The sequence below is a fragment of the Trachurus japonicus genome, chromosome 14 (genome assembly GCF_045865225.1).
Source record: "Trachurus japonicus isolate A0001 chromosome 14, Traja_1.0".
In the NCBI taxonomy this organism is placed as follows: domain Eukaryota; kingdom Metazoa; phylum Chordata; class Actinopteri; order Carangiformes; family Carangidae; genus Trachurus; species Trachurus japonicus.
Window position 1 is genome coordinate 16,448,037 of NC_140920.1, and position 17,498 is coordinate 16,465,534.

General features: G+C 41.2%; 1 protein-coding gene across 1 annotated transcript; it reads left to right on the forward strand.

Annotated features, from left to right (window-relative positions):
* Positions 1-1,153: 1,153 nt before the first annotated feature.
* arhgap42a (Rho GTPase activating protein 42a) lies at positions 1,154-17,397 on the forward strand. The gene is made up of 24 exons (XM_085798097.1): positions 1,154-1,750; positions 3,885-3,980; positions 4,103-4,164; positions 6,644-6,715; positions 8,577-8,678; positions 8,769-8,879; positions 9,359-9,463; positions 10,003-10,132; positions 10,227-10,327; positions 11,128-11,237; positions 11,336-11,414; positions 11,632-11,671; positions 11,759-11,821; positions 11,933-12,007; positions 12,095-12,179; positions 12,272-12,330; positions 12,472-12,577; positions 13,229-13,388; positions 13,484-13,634; positions 14,288-15,025; positions 15,110-15,260; positions 15,717-15,788; positions 15,924-16,003; positions 16,720-17,397. Exons 1-24 carry the CDS (start codon positions 1,597-1,599, stop codon positions 16,806-16,808), a joined length of 2,991 nt encoding a protein of 996 aa, XP_085654223.1. The 5' UTR covers positions 1,154-1,596; the 3' UTR covers positions 16,809-17,397.
* Positions 17,398-17,498: the final 101 nt, after the last annotated feature.

Genomic DNA, 17,498 nt, shown 5'->3' on the forward strand with positions numbered 1-17,498 from the left:
GCAGCCCAGGACAGGTGCTGAAGTGCGGATGAGAGGAGGACAGACCGGGCAGGAGCAATACAGAGGCGTCTCGTCAGTCCTCGGCCGTCTTTAATGTCCCGAGACACCCCTTTCAATCCGTTTAAGGTTATTTGTTTGTGTTTAGGGAGGCTATATTTGCTTAGAATATTTTTTGGCAACCAGAAAAGCAATGTTTTGACCCGGCGTGGCGGCGCCATCACACTCGCTCGCAAAAAGAAAAAAGGAAAGAAAAAACGCACTTACACACATTTTGGAGGAGGGAAGCGCGTCACAGCATCATTTTTATTAAATCATAGTTTTCTCTAAATTAAGACAGTGTGCGGGACTATTTTTCACCCAGCCCCCCCCCCCCAAAATGTAGGCCTATGTATAAAAATATGAAAATAAATTGCGTGTAGGCCTAGATATCGTTTAGGGATTTTTTTTTTTTTTTTTTACTAAACGTTTACAGTTTCATTCCGTGTAAACGTTTACACATGTATAAGGTCACACCCCTAAATAAATGCCAAAGCTGAATGACCACAACTTTTTTTTCTCTTCCCACTTCGCCAGTCACCTGGTTGCCTGGTTACCTGCACTTACCGTTCGGGGAGGGAGGGAGGGAAGGGGGGGGTTCAACGTCATCGAACGGCGCAGGCTGACTGTTGCAGTAGCCTACTCGAAAAAAAACACGGCTGATGGCTCGTAATGAGCAAAACTCCACAGGGCAGCTTTAAACCAACACGTATATAGCCTACCTCTTTAATTCCTCACTGTCTAATATATTTTATTTTTTATCTATTTCTAATGTTATTTCCTTTAATCACTTTTCCATCTTATTTTATTGCACTGGTTTATTATCTGTTTCTTAATGTTTTTACTTTTTATGCCTTTTCTGGTGTAGCCTACGACATAACATAGAAATAGGTTATTTACCCAAAAGACTCTGAACTCTAGTTTGAATGACATTCACTGTAAGCTAAAGCTAAAACTAGAGAGTAGAGATTTTAGTGCTTGCTTAGTTTTGGTTTATTATTCACAGGATTTGCTGTCTAGACCGTGTAATTATTATTTTTACCATAACAGTTTGTTTGTTTTTTTTGTTTTTTTGCACAGATTTTTGAACGCACCAGCAGGAGTCTCCCGTTCCCATAGTAACAAGCCTTTAGTCAGAGCCGTATGCAGCCGGAGTTAGCACCACAGTCTCCGTCGGGACCAAAACTGAGCTCTTAACTGCTTTCTTTCAGCCACGGACTATAGTTTATCAGCCGACTAATCTGTTAGTAAGACTTCCCGGCGGGGTTGTATTGTAATATTTCGGATTTGAAGCGAAGGGCAGCAGCGTGGAGCTCGACGTGCGCCCGAGAACAAACCGTGTCTGTCAGAGGCTCTGCTGCCGTTTCAGTGTCCGGAAGTTCTGTGGGGGAAAAGTGAGAACGGCATGAAAAAAAAAGAGCTGGAAGGAACCTCTGACCAATTTTCTCCGAGCACACGGTGAAACACTGTTTTCTCCCGCAAAACCACCACGGAGGGCGCAGAAGACGCTTTTTGCCGCATTCTTCCATTCAAGTGTCCGTGTGTTGTATTAATTTATCGATGGGTCTGCCGACGTTGGAGTTTAGTGACTCTTTCCTGGACAGTCCGGAGTTCAGAGAGCGGCTGCAGTGCCATGAGATAGAGCTGGAGCGCACCAACAGGTTTATAAAAGACCTCATCAAAGATGGAAACATGCTCATATCAGCCCTCAGGAGTGAGTACACCTTGGTTCATCACTTCTTTTGTTTTTTAGTTTGTTTTTTAAGGCAAAAGTGTGTGTTACAAGTTACACAAAGAGCAGCTGCCTGATATCAGAGGGCAACACAAGGCCATCAGTTCAGACAGAGCCACAGAGCTACTTGGTTTACAGTCTATTGCATGATTGACCTGTGCTTGGTGGTATTTACAGCACAGATAGGCCGCCACAGTGATATGCATAGGCCACTGTGTTGATATAATGATACAGAAACAGACAGTTTGGTGCCAGTTTCTGATAATGCAAACATTTCTAAAGGGGTTTTGAATCTATAATTCATAGTTAATCAATCATGTTGACAGTCTTTTCCTGTAGCATGAAAGCATGTTTTTTTAAATTCTTCAATAGCTGGGCTGCAGGACATCCCAGCCAATTATATTTTTAGGGGAATAACGTCACATGAAGTTTGGATAAAGACCCCCTTGTCTCACTGTGTCATGTCTTAGCTTCTTATTTAGTTACAATGCATTTATAGATGCTTTCAAGTAGTCAGGTTCATTAACAAAGGGTTATGTGTTTCTTTGTCTCTACCAATTTGTTATCAGTCACTAGTAATAAGAACTGTTAATAAGTCACTTAACATGGAGTTCTGCAATAGTGCATCAAATCTGCTATTGTACAGTTTAATCAAACCAATAATTCAACAATCGCTTTTGGACGACTTGCATTTATTAAGGTGCACTATGCTTTAATAACTAATATATTAGAATGGGGTTATTGTTCTGAAATGGTTAGGCATTACTGTGTTTTTATGATCAGAAAATAAGATAAGTGACCACAAAAAAGAGATTTATGTTACCCTCTTATGACAATGAGAAGGCATGTGCAGGACAGGAGGACAGGCTGTGTAACTGTGACATAGTTTGATGGTCACTGTGCCATTCGCACACTCAGGAGGACTTGATTAATACAGGACAGGAACCTCCCATTTGCGTCGAGCTACTTCTGATCATCTGAGGTTTAATTTCAGACACACCTGCGCTTTTTAGCTCCCTGCGGTTTCTTTGACTCACCTGCTGACTGAAGTCATCGGTGTAATAATAACACCAGCTGCTGTTCTTGACAACTGAAACCACAGGATCACAGCGGTGTCAAGATGAACAGATCGTACAGACATAGAGATTGTGCTCAATCTATCACCAGCACCACCAGCCAAATGTGATAACACCATGATAACACAGTACTGATATGTTAAGATTTACCGCCCTTACTGACTGACTGGAAATTCTGTTCAAATGGGAAAAACCTTTTTCAAAATCCAGTAAGAGCTTCCAGTTTGTCCTTGTTTTTTAGTAGAGCAAACTGGGCTTTCAACGGCAGTGAACAAAGCTAATAAATATAAGTGAGACCCATTAAAGTTTTGTAGACATTTGACTACAAACTACAAAAACACAGTCCAACATCACCTCACAGAAACATACGCAGTGTGGTACGTAGACTGCTGTACATCAGATATTTGAGCTCTGAGCAGATATTAAATACTGAGAATTATTTTGACCCCACAGAATGACAGGTATATTGAAATTAATGATTGACGTGTTTGCCTGCAAGTAAGCTTTTCTCTCCTTTGTCTTCCGAAATCTGACCACAAATCGGTTTTTTTGCTGATCTCCAGCTGTAGTCTGGTATAAATTGACACTAAAAGACACTTTACTGGCTTTGTGTGATTGAAATAGTTCCTTACAACAGCTGGTATACAGACCAGCGTTATGGGTATGTGGGTGAGAGCGCTTCCTCATTGTGCCAAGTGTTTGTGCACCTTTTAAAGAGTAAAATGTGGTATTAAACCATGCTATTGAAGTGCTGTTTGGACACGTAAACACAGTTTTATGAGAGGAAGGCTGAGAGGAGTTTGCTGCAGGGTGTGGTACGTTTCTGTACATCAGACTTTGACACCTCATGTCTCAGCAGCGGGTGATGTGCAAGAGTTTTGGAATTAAAAGTTTATTACAGTGATTAATAGTAACAGTGATATAACAGTGATGTTGTTTTCCATTATCAATGAGAAGTGTGTTATGAATATGTGGTGTTGATAAGAAAATTGCTGTAATCGTCTCAAATGAATTAATGAAACTCCCTGTTTTTCTGTCAGGCCTTTCTCTTGCTGTCCAGCGCTTCTCCCAGTCGCTACAGGAGTTCCAGTTTGAATGTATTGGAGATGCTGAGACTGATGATGAGGTCAATATAGGTGAGGTGAAAATGCAGATAATGGTCTAATTCATTAGGAGCTTATATTAAAAAAATATCTCAAATACAGTATATGATCAGCCTTTCCACATTTGTTTACATGGTGCATGATTTCTTTTACAGCCCAATCCTTAAAGGAGTTTTCTCAGCTCTTGAGCACCATGGAAGAGGAGAGAAAACGACTGGTGAGATAAAAACATTTGTTTGTATGAGAGAGCAAGAGAGAGATGAAACTATATTTGATTATTCTATATTTTAAAGATAAAATAATGATAGTTTGTGTTATTCAAGTTAAAAAAGTATAAGTTACACTATAAACATACATAGTGAATGTTGATCTTTCCTGAGATATTTACTCCTACTCTAAAAACAGAAGCTTTAAATGTACATTATCCCAGCATTACTTTGAACATTTTGCCTATCCACCATCCTTATCTGCTTTAAACACGCACATAATGTTTGTTTGTGATTCATATTATGTCAGGGTTAGAGACCTCAGACTTCTGAAGGCCATTTAGACCAAAAACACCTTTACTAATTTGTTTTCACCATAGTTGAAACCAGCAGTTTCCTTTTTTGCGGTCTCTTTGTCCCTGCTCCAGGACGCTGACCCAACCAACCGTCACTCCATGCATCTCACTGGCTTTATCTGGTTTTCCCAGAAGTCTGATTCACACATTCATTGTGAAAACTTCGTGCCAGTAGCAGTGAAAAAAAAAGTCTTTGACTCAGACACTCTCCATCAAACAGAAGTCTTTGTGTGGGAGTGACTGGAGTCTGGCACGGCGTATGCGCATGTGCAAATGTACAGTATGTGTATAGTATGCTAACTTATGTATAGCCCTGTGTGTGTGAGTGAGAGTGTGTGTGTGTGTGTGTGTGAGTGCCTTAGTGGCTGTGTGCATGGTCTAGTTACAGAGGAACCATGTGGAACCTATTCTCCCAATTCCCCTGTGAGACCGAGTGCAGCCCTGACTGCCTGGGAAAGTCCATAAAAGGGTCCTGTGTGTGTTTTGTCTGTGTGTATGTGTGTTAATTGTATGCCTTTCTGCTTGGAGTGGCACCGCTGCAACACTGCCGATTGGTCTGAACTCTGATAATAGCGTCATTATTAAGTTAAAGGGCAATTCCAGCAAATGGGTTCCACAGAAATACCTACCTGTTCAACCTGAAAGGACTATTATGGAGATCTGACAATGCCCCTCATTCTCTGAGTTTTCAGTTTCGTCCCCTCTCATTGTGAAGTGCTAAAAAAGAGAGAAAATACAAAGAAAGGAGAGCATGTTTTTGGGTACTAGTGCAGCACTAAACTGAAGTGAAAGTGAATTAATGATGCCGGGCTGGGAAGTTATTTAGAGTCTAATGCTTAAATCAACTGGACAGAACAAAGCAAGACGTGACCGAGACTTGAGATATATAGACTCAGGACTAAAGAGGACCGAGACCAAAGATAAACACCAGAGCTCTGATTACGCTGCTCAACATCGACCAAACGTTTCTCATACGAACTGTACAGTCCACTACAAAAATATCACCACAATGGCACCATGTTTATTTTAGAGTCTGAGCTTTTCTGGTGACTTGTCGTGACTCAGTTCGTATGTTTTTTTCTGAAGAATCTCAGTCAGGGGAAACTGCACTTGTTCAAAGGCAAGTCCAGATATTTTAGATTGGCCTGGTGTTAGCACAGTTATAATTTTGTTATTAGATAGTCATTGATTAAGTAGATTTACTTATATTCAACACATTTGTAAAGTTGCTGATAGATTGAGATCACGTTAATGTCTCCATTTGAAATATTCTGAAGGGAACTTGTCCAGAAATGTGTCTTTTTAAAGGGGTACTTCACCCAAAATCGATAATTCACCAATTTTCTACTCACTGTCATGCCAAGGAAGGGTTTGGAGAACTTTCAGAGTCATCAAAACGCTTTTGGAGTTCCAGGGGGGGTCCAGCTGGCAACGGATTTTCATATAATGGCGGCTGATATAGTACACTTTTGAATCGTCCAAAACACACACTATGAAACATCCAAATACCTCCATACTGCTCGTCCGTACTGACCCAAGTGTCATCTCTGTTTTTAGCCTTGTTGTAATAGTAGCTCCCAGTGGCTGCACGAGATGTGTGAGATTTGCTGCGAGATGTTCTTCCGTGTTTACATCATACATCCAATGGTTTACAACGACAAACGAACATCTCGCAGCAAAACTTGCACATGCGTACAAACATCAACAAAGCCACTGGGAGCTACTACTACAACAAGGCTAAAAACAGATCAAATTGTTCTGAACAACTTTTTCATGTGGCGGCTTCAGGACACTTGGGTCAGTATGGACGAGCAGTACGGAGGTATTCGGATGTTTCATAGTGTGTGTTTTGGACGATTCAAAAGTGAACTCTATCCGCTGCCATTATATGAAAATCCATTGCCAGCCGGTCACCCCGGCGTTTTGATAACTCCAAAAGTTCTCCAAACCCTTCCTTGGCGTGGCGGTGAGTAGAAAATTGGTGAATTATCGATTTTGGGTGAAGTATCCCTTTAAGACAAAATCATAAATAATATTCTGCTGAGTAAACAGAGTCATCACTGCAGTCGTTCTTATTTCTGGTTCTTGTTTCACTCCTGTGACAAACTGTGCTGACTGTTTTTCTGTCTCTCAGATCCAAAACGCTGATGACGTGCTGATCTCTCCACTCGAGAGGTTTCGTAAGGAGCAGATTGGAGCTGTCAAGGTAAAAGCTGCTGTTGTTGGAGTTAAAGTAACTTCAAGGCTGAGCAGGTTGTTAACACATGAATTAGCCGAACTGGTGAACTTTTGCTTTGATGAAGCACAGGCGATGCTCAAAAACCTCACACTGTCTCTGCTGAGGTTTTAACCAGGCCAGTATGTGAAGCTCAGTTCATTAAGCTCGCTGCGTTCATTAGTGATCTAACACTGTGGGCGCTGACCAGTCACATCATCCTGCTGTGGTCTGGTCCCAGTCGGTCTCTCAGTCAGTGGTCAGAGAATCCAATTTGCTCGAATAAATGTCGGATCAGAGTCCAGTGTCAGTGGCGAGGTCATGGGAACGGACGCTGGAAGGCAAGACAGGGAGCGCGTCACAGACAGATAGTTGAACTCACTTAGTCAGTGTAAACACAAAGTGAGTCTGGTGTCTGGTTTCAGCAGCTGTCTCAAGTCTTACAATTCAGATTTTCTCATTTCCCCCCCCCCCTTTGCTCTCTCTGTAAACAGAACTCGAGGCAGAGAGGCCAGCGTCATGTGGTAGGCAGGGTTTAAAAAATAGAACATGTCACAGATCTTTTTTCTTTTTTTTTTGGTAACTAATCCTGAAAGTGAAATCACAGCTCTTTCCTCTGTGTTTATTGAGGCCACTCCTGCAGAATGTGTCAGGAGTGTGTGAGCAGTACATCCTCACACTGGTGCTGTTGAGCAAGAAAAGAGGGTTGGACATCTGGGCTTTGTCGCTGCAGCTGTTTTGGAAAAGGGCTGTTGTCCAAAATATTTTGGCAGAGTCTCTTCATTTAGATTATTAATGGTCGTGGCAAAATCTGACTCCACTTTTGTCACTTCTGAAAAAAAAACAGACACAGGATGTTGGGCTGATATTTGTGAGGAGGATGCTGTAATCTCACTACAGTTTTGTGCTACATTTTGGCATTTTCAGGCCAAAGCAAACACTCAAGGCTGCAATTCTACAAAACTACACAAAACAACAGCATGGTAGCAAAGTCACTGTGAGCATGTTGTCATGTAAGTGCAAGTGTCAAAGAGCCACTGGCTGTGATCTAGTTTTGTTCTTGAAGTCAACCTGATTTGACATTATTTAGCACTAACATGTTTGTAGCTACTTGGAAAAATTTAACAACATGGTGGTAAACATGGTAAACATTACATCTACTTGTAAACTCTTAATATTGTTGTTTATATTATTCTCTTCTGTTGAAATGTGTATTAAACCTCAATACTTTTTGAGTGATGACTCAAAACTACCAAGTATTGAAAACCGATGTTTAGATTTTTGTTGTTGAATATTTAGTGATTTAGTGATGGCTGTATTCATTATAATAGCAATAAATATACAGTAGAATTAATATGGAAATCAGGAAATTTGTTAATTTATAGTTGTGTATGCATGTATGAAAAAAGGCAAATATGCCTCAGATTAAAGTATCAAATGTGTCATTATGACCCTGAAATTGCCACCCTGGTTCCATATTCACTGGGGATGTGGTGAGAGATGCACTGACGAGGGTAGAGTCAATTCTGAACAACCAAAAGAAGGCGGTGGTGGACAGCTCCTCTCTCTTCAATGAAGGACAGAGAGATATAGAAGATCCTTTGTACCTACAGCCATCAGGCTTTTTAATTATTCTGCAAATGGTTGATGATCTGCCAGACAAATGAATTTCCCTTTGGGGATTAATAAAGTTATTTGTATGGTATCGTATTCGTATTGTGTATTAGCACTGTTATTGAAAGGTTATCCCAGTCCCAGTAATAATAATGATGTAAAAGGCTGAGGAACAGGAGATGTTTAGAAGTCAAGTGTAATAATGAGTGTGTTCACGTCCTCCCCCTGTCTGCTCCAGGAGGGAAAGAAGCAGTTTGACAAGGAGACAGAAAGGTACTACTCTGTTCTGGAGAAACACCTCAGCCTGTCCTCCAAAAAGAAGGAGTCACAGCTACACGAGGTAAACAGTTTGATTCCTAGAATACACACACCTGCACCTACCTCCCACATGTGTTATGATAACACAAGTGTTTTGTTGTTTCTGTTGCAGGCTGATTCACAAATGAGTAAGGACAGACAGGTTTTTTATGATGCGTCACTGCAGTATGTCTTCAAGATCCAAGAAGTGCAGGAGAGAAAGAAGTTTGAATTTGTGGAGCCGGTGAGTTCACGTACACACGTCATCATGGCCATGTTGTGTACTTTCATACCAGGATGCACTTTTTCGTTTTGGTATTACACAAGGTTTTGTCAGCATCAGCCTCCTGCCTCCTGTGTCGATTTGATCATGGAAAGCCATCTGAGCCAGATACCGAAAAACACATTACACACACTGTCTGGCCAGTGATGAAAATGTTTTAATGATACATATCAGCAAGGCCGACTTCCTGTTGCTGTAGCAGCACTTCCTGCATGGAGATCTCTTCCGCCTGACAGAGAGGGAAACTCTTTGTTGTAAAGTAAACAAGGGTAGAAAATCAAAAAACAGACAGAGTGAGGGGGTTTTCCTCCTACAGAGGCTATTTTTATTGATTGAGCGGACGACTGGCAGTCATTCTTCTGTAATCCCCTTATTACACTTGAACCTGCCAAGCCCCCCCTCTGACATTTCTCCTGCGGATCTCCCCCTCTGCTTTTCAGCTATTAGCCTTCCTGCAGGGTTTGTTTACGTTCTACCATGAGGGCTACGAGCTGGCCAGCGAGTTCGGACCCTACAAACAGCAGCTTCAGTTCAACCTGCAGAACGTAAGTGTGTGTTTACTGAAAACCTCTGGGCCAAATGCGGGTCTGATGTCACGTGTGGATTATATTTTCTGCATCTGAAGCCTCAGGGGAAAATATTTCAAGGTCAATTTCAGATGCATCTGGCATTACCTGTGCTGAAGCGGAAACCTTACACACCTGTGCTTCAACCACAGCTTGAAACAGGCTCGGTCTTGCACAGACTCACATATTTTACTGCGTTAGTGGTTTACTTTTTTGTCATAATCAGCCTTTCCTTTGCTTCTTCAACTTATGGAAAATTAAAAAATAAAACATAAAAAAAAATGTTAGAGAAAAAAAGAAAGAAAGTTGTACTATTTTAAAATCTAATGAGCATAATAGATTTACAAAATAAGAGCTCAGATGAGGATCATTATAAATAGTTTTTCGAACTCACCTAACAAGACAAAGTAACCACTCACTGGTCGATTAAAAAAAGTAATTTTATTTCTTCATAGAAATGTATATATAATATTCATTTTAATGCAGTTTCTCACAAGTATATTTTGTTTGTTGTTCAGGCTCGCAATAACTTTGAAAGTACACGTGCTGAGGTTGAACGGCTGATGAAGAGGATCCGATCAGCGGAAGAAGACTTCAAAGCCCCCAGCTGTTTTACTATGGAGGGATACCTGTACATTCAGGAGAAACGTGAGATATACAAGAAAAACATCTTCTTAACTAATATCACTTGTATTGTCTCGAAAATAAAGCTAAACGTCTGGAAATATATGTCATGTATTAGGACCCTTGGGCAGCGTGTGGACCAGATACTACTGTACTTATGAAAAAAGCTCCAAGATGTTCACCATGGGCAACACAGAGGCCAGACCAGCCAGCAGACAGGTGAGCAGGCAGCACACAGCATGACTACATAACAGTCCCAACTCAAGTATTATAATTTGATATTAATGCAGCTTTGACAAAGACAAGAAGAGATTACCGTAATTAATTTTTTGACTTAATTTTTGAAATATCTTGACACAAATTGAAAAGTAGGAAAATACTAGTGTGGTTTAAGTATCTAGTTAAGTTTATCAAGTTTATTAACTTAAAGCAGAAGTAAGTGATCCGGTCGTTTTCGCTAATGCTGCGTTCCAGGCAGGCTTTTGAAATCATAAATTACAGCTTCAAGTCACAACTTACGACTTTGTAGCGTTCCAGGCAACCCACTCGTGTTTTTCCGACCTGTTTTACCGGTGAAAGTCACTATAACGGCCACTCGTAACTTCCGACCCGTGAAATCGTACCAGTACGTCTTTTTGTACAGTCTATGTACCAGATCGAACTGGTACGACTTCACAGGTCGGAAAAAAACGAGTTTCCTTGAACGCACCATAACAGTCCTTGTCCCTACGTCGCCACATTCACGGCGTCCCTTGGCTGCACACACAGCCCTGCATGCCGTTCTCTCTCCTCATTGGATAAAAACTGTAGGATACGATAAATGTTTTCTCCTCGACTCAGAGCAGAGCAGAGGGACTGACAGACCCGTGATTCAGACCAAACACTCTATGTAAGTGATTGTTGTCGGAAGATATAACTATTTAAGACTTATATTAACACAAATATATCACTTACTTCTGCTTTAAGTATCAAAAAAGACATATCGAAGGTATTTGGCAAACACAGTTCTCTGGTCACAGAATGGCGTGGTGAACGGCTCACCAGAGATTTTGCGGCTGCGCTCGTGTGTCAGAAGGAAAACGGATTCAATCGACAAACGCTTCTGCTTCGACATCGAGGTGGTGGAGAGGTGAGAGGCAAAGATGTCAGGGTGACGGTCTGTGGAATAAATAAAGTGAGAGATGGTCACTGTTGAACTGTGCTAAGAGGATTTCTCTCTCTCTACAGACATGGCGTCATCACTCTGCAGGCTCTCTCTGAGGCCAACAGGCGGCTGTGGATGGAGGCAATGGATGGAAAAGAACCTGTATGAAATTTTGCATCATTAAAGACAAACAATGATAAAGTAGAAACATTGTGACTTGCGCTGCAGTGTGGCATCAGAGTTTTCATTGTTGTCAATGAAAGGAGCTTTTTCAAAAGAACAAAGTTCATCGCAATAATGCAAACACAGGTTTACATTATACATTTACTAATCAAACACAATTAAATTAATTATCTCTTCATTAATTGTCATTCTTCAGATCTACACTCTTCCCTCTTTACTCAGCAAAAAGGAGGAGAGTAAGTGCCCTTGACTTATTCTTTAAAAGATCACAACACTTCATCTTTCATTTGTCATTCACCAAGTATTCGTCTTTTGTTTTACAGCGTTCCTCAATGAGGCAGGTTTCAACTTTGTTAAAAGGTGTATTGAGCTGGTGGAAACAAAAGGTATTCCTCATTCAGCAAATGTTTATGATCATGATCAAACAGTCTGATAAGTGCCGTATCTACGGTGTTGGTTTACCAAGTTTGTTTAAAGATGTCTGCATGTGTGTGAAGGCCTGACCACCCTGGGACTGTACAGGACCGGAGGAGTCAACTCCAAAGTGCAGCGGCTGATGACGAGCGTGTTTGGTAAAGTTTATGATCACAGCACAATCAGACACAATCAAACAGAAGAAAAAAAAATGGATAAATCATGATCTCTCTTATTTCCTGTAGCGGCCACAGCTCCCTCTGACATGCAGTTAGATGCAGACGCCTGGGACAACAAGACCATCACCAGTGGCCTAAAGAATTATTTCAGGTAACAACACTGGATATTACAAAACATTATTTCTGATAAGTGATAATCACCTCTCATGAACCATTAACTCCTTATCTCTGATGCGCGTACAGGTGTCTGGCAGAACCAGTGCTGACCTACAGACTGCATAAAGAATTTATCAAGGCTGCGAGTAAGAGCTGCTTCTCTGAAAACACATAGACAAAAACAGACCATACACAGAGCATAATTTACAGCCTAAATTATATATCATATCTTGAGTGTCTCCACCCGTCACCACTTCTGAATCGTATCTTCTCCTCTCATTTCACAGAGTACGATGACCAGAAGTACAGAGTGAGAGCCATTCACGCTCTTGTCCACAAACTACCAGAAAAAAACAAAGTTATGTTGGACCTGTTAACAAACCACCTCCTCAAGTATGTACTAATTAGCCCATCCTGTGCTTTTATTGTTTAACGCCGAAAAAAAGCTACATTTAAAACATTAATAAGTTACAGTTACACTCGATAATTCATTACTAACTGCAAAGCCGTGAATACTTTTACAGATAACAAATAAACTGTCATTAATTCTACACCTTTTCAAAATGTTTATTTACTTTTGCTGCACAAAGTATGACTAAAAATACATTAACTTATTATATATATACATACTTATATATATTTTTATATTTATTTTTATATTCTATATCTATCTGTGCCTTCTTAATGTATGATCGGTGCTGTGCTGCTTGCTGGAACCTCAATTTCCCGGAGTTTAATAAAGTACTATCTATCTATCTATCTATCTATCTATCTATCTATCTATCTATCTATCTATCTATCTATCTATCTATCTATCTATCTATCTATCTATCTATCTATCTATCTATCTATCTATCTATCTCTAACATTGAAATATGCTGATCGATTTGTTCTTTGAGTTAGAATCACCTCTTAAAAACGTATTGATTTCTGTGTTACTGCAGCCTTGTTAACAGTCAGCATGTTGCAAGTAACTGTTACAAAAATACATGCTCATGGTTTGTGTGTGTGTGTGGTGTGTGTGTGGTGTGTGTGTGTGTGTAGGGTGTCCTCTCACAGTGACCAGAACATGATGACTGTGTCCAACCTGGGAATGATCTTCGGCCCCACGTTGATGAGGTCACAGGAGGAGACGGTGGCCGCCATGATGAACATCAAGTTTCAGAACATTGTCGTGGAGATTATCATCGAAAACCACGACAAGGTTATACATAAACACACAAACACACGTCGCACACATGTACACATACACAGCTGCTAAGCCACCTAACACACATGCGTACTGTTTGTTCCTGTCAGATCTTCGGCGAGGCTCCGGACCTCTCTCTGCCGTTACCTCCGGCTCCGTCCTCTCGCTCGACCCCTCGGAGGAACAAGGCCATCTGCCTGTCGTCTGGGAAGAGGAAAGCTCGTCTCTACCCTCCTGCTCTCTGCCTGGCCGACAACGACAGTGAGTTTCTCTGCATCTCATCATGTGTCCTACTAGGGCCGGGACGATATGCTTTTCTCCTGATTCGATTCTTCTACGATTTTTTTGGATGCCGATTCGATTGAAATTGCGATTCTACAATATTGCCAATTGTCTTGATTTTTAGTCTGCATTTTTAACACCGGTGAAACAGTTGAATGATTATGATTGTTTACAGACTATTCCAGGAACCATATTTCCCCTAAAAAATACACATCAGATTTAAGTCAGTTTTTAAGATTTATTCAGCAGCAATATATGTTTACTCTCTTTTCAAAAGCCTGGACTGCATAAAAGAGGCAAAAATAAAAGAGTATAGAAAAAACAGGCTTCTGAAACCTTTCTGACAAAATGAGATATAGACTGAGGTAAACTGCTACATTTTAACATTTATCTGCACACAAATACTGTAGGTAAGGCGAACAAATGTATGCATATTGCACAATATATTTTTTTAAAAATCGATTTTTGATAAAAATCGTCAAAAAAATTTCGCGATACTTATATGAATCGATTTTTTCTCCCACCCCTATGTCCTACTAACAGCGGTTTGACACTAACTAGTACTAAGGTCCTTAGGCTATCGAGTGTTTCCTCAGCGGGTTCCTTTATGCCGTCGTTGTTGTTTCCTCCAGGTGACACCTTCAGCAGCAGCCCCAGCACGACCCCGATGGGCAGCCAGGAGTCCCTGTCCTCGCACTCCTCCGAGAAGAACGGGCTGTCTCCGACCTCTCCTCCGTCCTCTCCTGCTGCTGAGCCCGCCTCCTCCTCCTCCTCCTCCGCTGCTCCTGCCTCTCCTCCTCCTCCTCCTGCGGCTTCCTCCTGCTCCCCCTCCCACAACTCCTCAAATGGGAAGGATCAGAAAAGCCCGACAGACAGCGTCGCCTCCCCCGAGCTCACGCCTCCCTCATCCTCCTGGACTTCCTCCCAGCTCACTCCGGCCCAGAAGACTTCCTCCGTGTCCTCCTCCACATCCTCTTTGCTCTCTGCAGAGAGGAGTTTGTCCGTCAGAGGAAACTCCACCGCCTCCTTGTCGTCCGTTAAAGAGTCCAGATCGCCCTCCAGAGCCTCCACGTCCACGGCCTCCACGCAGCACGCCCCAGTGGAGCGCGCCTCCTCTCTGAGGGAGGGTCAGCCTGTTCAGAGAGCGTCGTCCGTCTCCTCCCTGAAGAGCGTTCATTCGGCGGATCAAAGAAATACCGGCAGCAGCTCCTCCACCGTCACAGAGAACAGAGTGACGGACTCTACCTGTCCTGCGCGACCACACAGGACCGCCTACAGGACCGCCTCCTCCTCCTCTTCCTCCTCCTCTTCACTGTTTCCCTACAGACTTTCTACATCTTCTTCTCTCACCTCCCTACACATCTCTGAAGGTGCGTTCATTTGTTTCGTAGTTGCACAAATATAAAGGTGAAGCCGATGAAGCTGTGTTTTTGATTTATTATGTTTCATGCCAGATTATAAAAGCTGTCACGGATCAGTACAGAGTCTTATGTCGCTGGACCCACCGCTCAGACACAAAACTTCACACACCAGGTGTGGTTCTGATCTGACAGCGAGACACTCTGCAGCCACGTCCAGCAACGGCTACCAGAGGCCTGGATCACTGTGAGTGTTGCTCTCATTGATTCATTGATCTCTGCTCTCAGAGGAGGGAAAGACATATAGGCGCCCGTTTAGACAGTCGTCTCCAGTGTGCACTAATGAATTCATCTTTTATCTGTTTATTTAAGTGAGTTATGACAGTATGGAAGCACTACATAGTTTGGGATGGATGATGGCTGTTAACACCAAGTCTGAACAGAGTTTTAGATCTCAACTCATTTCATGGACAGTTGGAGAAAACAGCATCCTGTGACTAAAGAAACAGTCGTCTGGTTTTCAACATATTACTGTGACATCTCAGATGTCATTGTTCTGATTTCAGTGATTCGAACAAGATCTGTCTTTTGATGCTGATGTGTTTTCAGCTCTCTCAGTTAAAAAGTAGAAATTATCTCAAGAAATGTTTTGTGTTTAGTGACATTTACTGGAGTTGACAATTTTGTTTTTTGTGTGTTACAGATTATCAGTCCGACTGCCACAACGTGAGAGCTCAGTGTTTTCCTCAGCATTATCCATTTGTCCCTCAGGAAGGTACGTTGTTTTTTAGCTCTTTTGTGGCACAGATATTTGAAGTCTTGAAGCTGCTATTGAAGCCTGAAGTGTACTCAAGCAAAGTAAAACACACCGATCACCAATTTTACTGTTTTTTGTTTGTTTGTTTTCCAGGGAAGCAAAGGCTCTTTACTCGTGTGAGGCAGAACACAGCCACGAGCTCAGTTTTCCACAGGGGGCGCTGTTCTCAAATGGTAAGGAAACAAGACCCTGATTTTCTTGAGAAATCCAAAGTCCCTTCCAGGTGTTTTTCTAAATTCAGATAACATGTCCAGATGCAGAATGCAATGCCAGATTTAATTTAGTTAGATTTTAGTAAATACTTGGTGTTCAGGTTGCCACATTAGTGTGTCTTTGATTTTTAGAGCTGCTCTGTTGACTTTTTTTTTTTCTCAGATGATTTATCTAATCGACCAGTTTAGCACTCTCTTCCAACCTTTATTCATTTCTATTAGTAATCTAATGTCATTGTATTTCTTCACTCTGGATGTTGTTAGTGTTATCTTAATGAAAATATAGTTAAATCAAACATCTAAGTTGAAGATGTTCTTCAATTTGTCCCAAGAAGAATACAACACATCTTTTCATTCATTCTTTGTGGCCGCATTAAATTACTATTCCAGTGAAATGTCATAAATGTCACAGACATGGATTCTTTTTGACTATTTTAACACATTAACAGTAATTTATTGTGAAATTGTCTTTTATCTGGAAAGTTCACATGTCTGTTGTGAGTCTGAATAAGGCTCAACCACTCAGTAAGTATCTTCATATTAGTGACCCAGCAGAGGGACAATTACTGATCATGTGCTTCATTTGGTTTGTCATGTGCAGTTCGCTGAAAATCTGTGGTTTGCATTGTTTTATATATGAATGTCTTTTTGCTGACCTGAGCTGTTTGTGTCTGCAGTGTACCCGTCCGTGGAGCCAGGTTGGCTTCAGGCTACGTACAACGGCAGAACCGGCCTCATACCTGAGAACTACATCGCCTACATCTGACGGGCCCGATGACATCATCACTACATCACTGAATAACACAGATATCTAACTCAGACTTTAGGGATCCACAGTGGAAACACTCTGCGCCACTGACCAGAGCTGTAATGTATTTATCTCTTAACTGTGACCTTTATCACTGAACAGTATGTATGTCAGACTACTGTGGCTGGATGTGAATGATGTATATGTACTGTATGTATATCTGACTACTATATCTGAACCATGTAATGTGTTATTAAGCATCTTATAATACACTTAATGTTAATATTTAACTTGTTGTCTTCACTTAATCAACATTATCAGCTCGTCCTCTGTGTTTGTATTCAGCCGTCTTACAGAGAATAATGAGAACGCTACATGAGAAGTGTCTGCATGGTACATGTGGGCAGTATTTTTATATTAATCTTGGTAATTTATGCATTTGTAAATAATCATATTAATATTATAACTGTCTAGACTCCAGTGATTAAGTGTTTATTCTGTACTGGTGCAGGATGAACTGTTTTTCAACTGTCATAACACTTTTATCCTAATCCTCCTATCCATTTCATGCTGCCTAAATAAAGGACAAATAATTTTCTCAAAAGCACTAATTTGTATTTGTAGATTCAATTAATATTTAGTATTTCTGTTGTATGATTATTATGAATTAACTATTCACCCCCAAAAAAGTGAATACTTAATTCATGG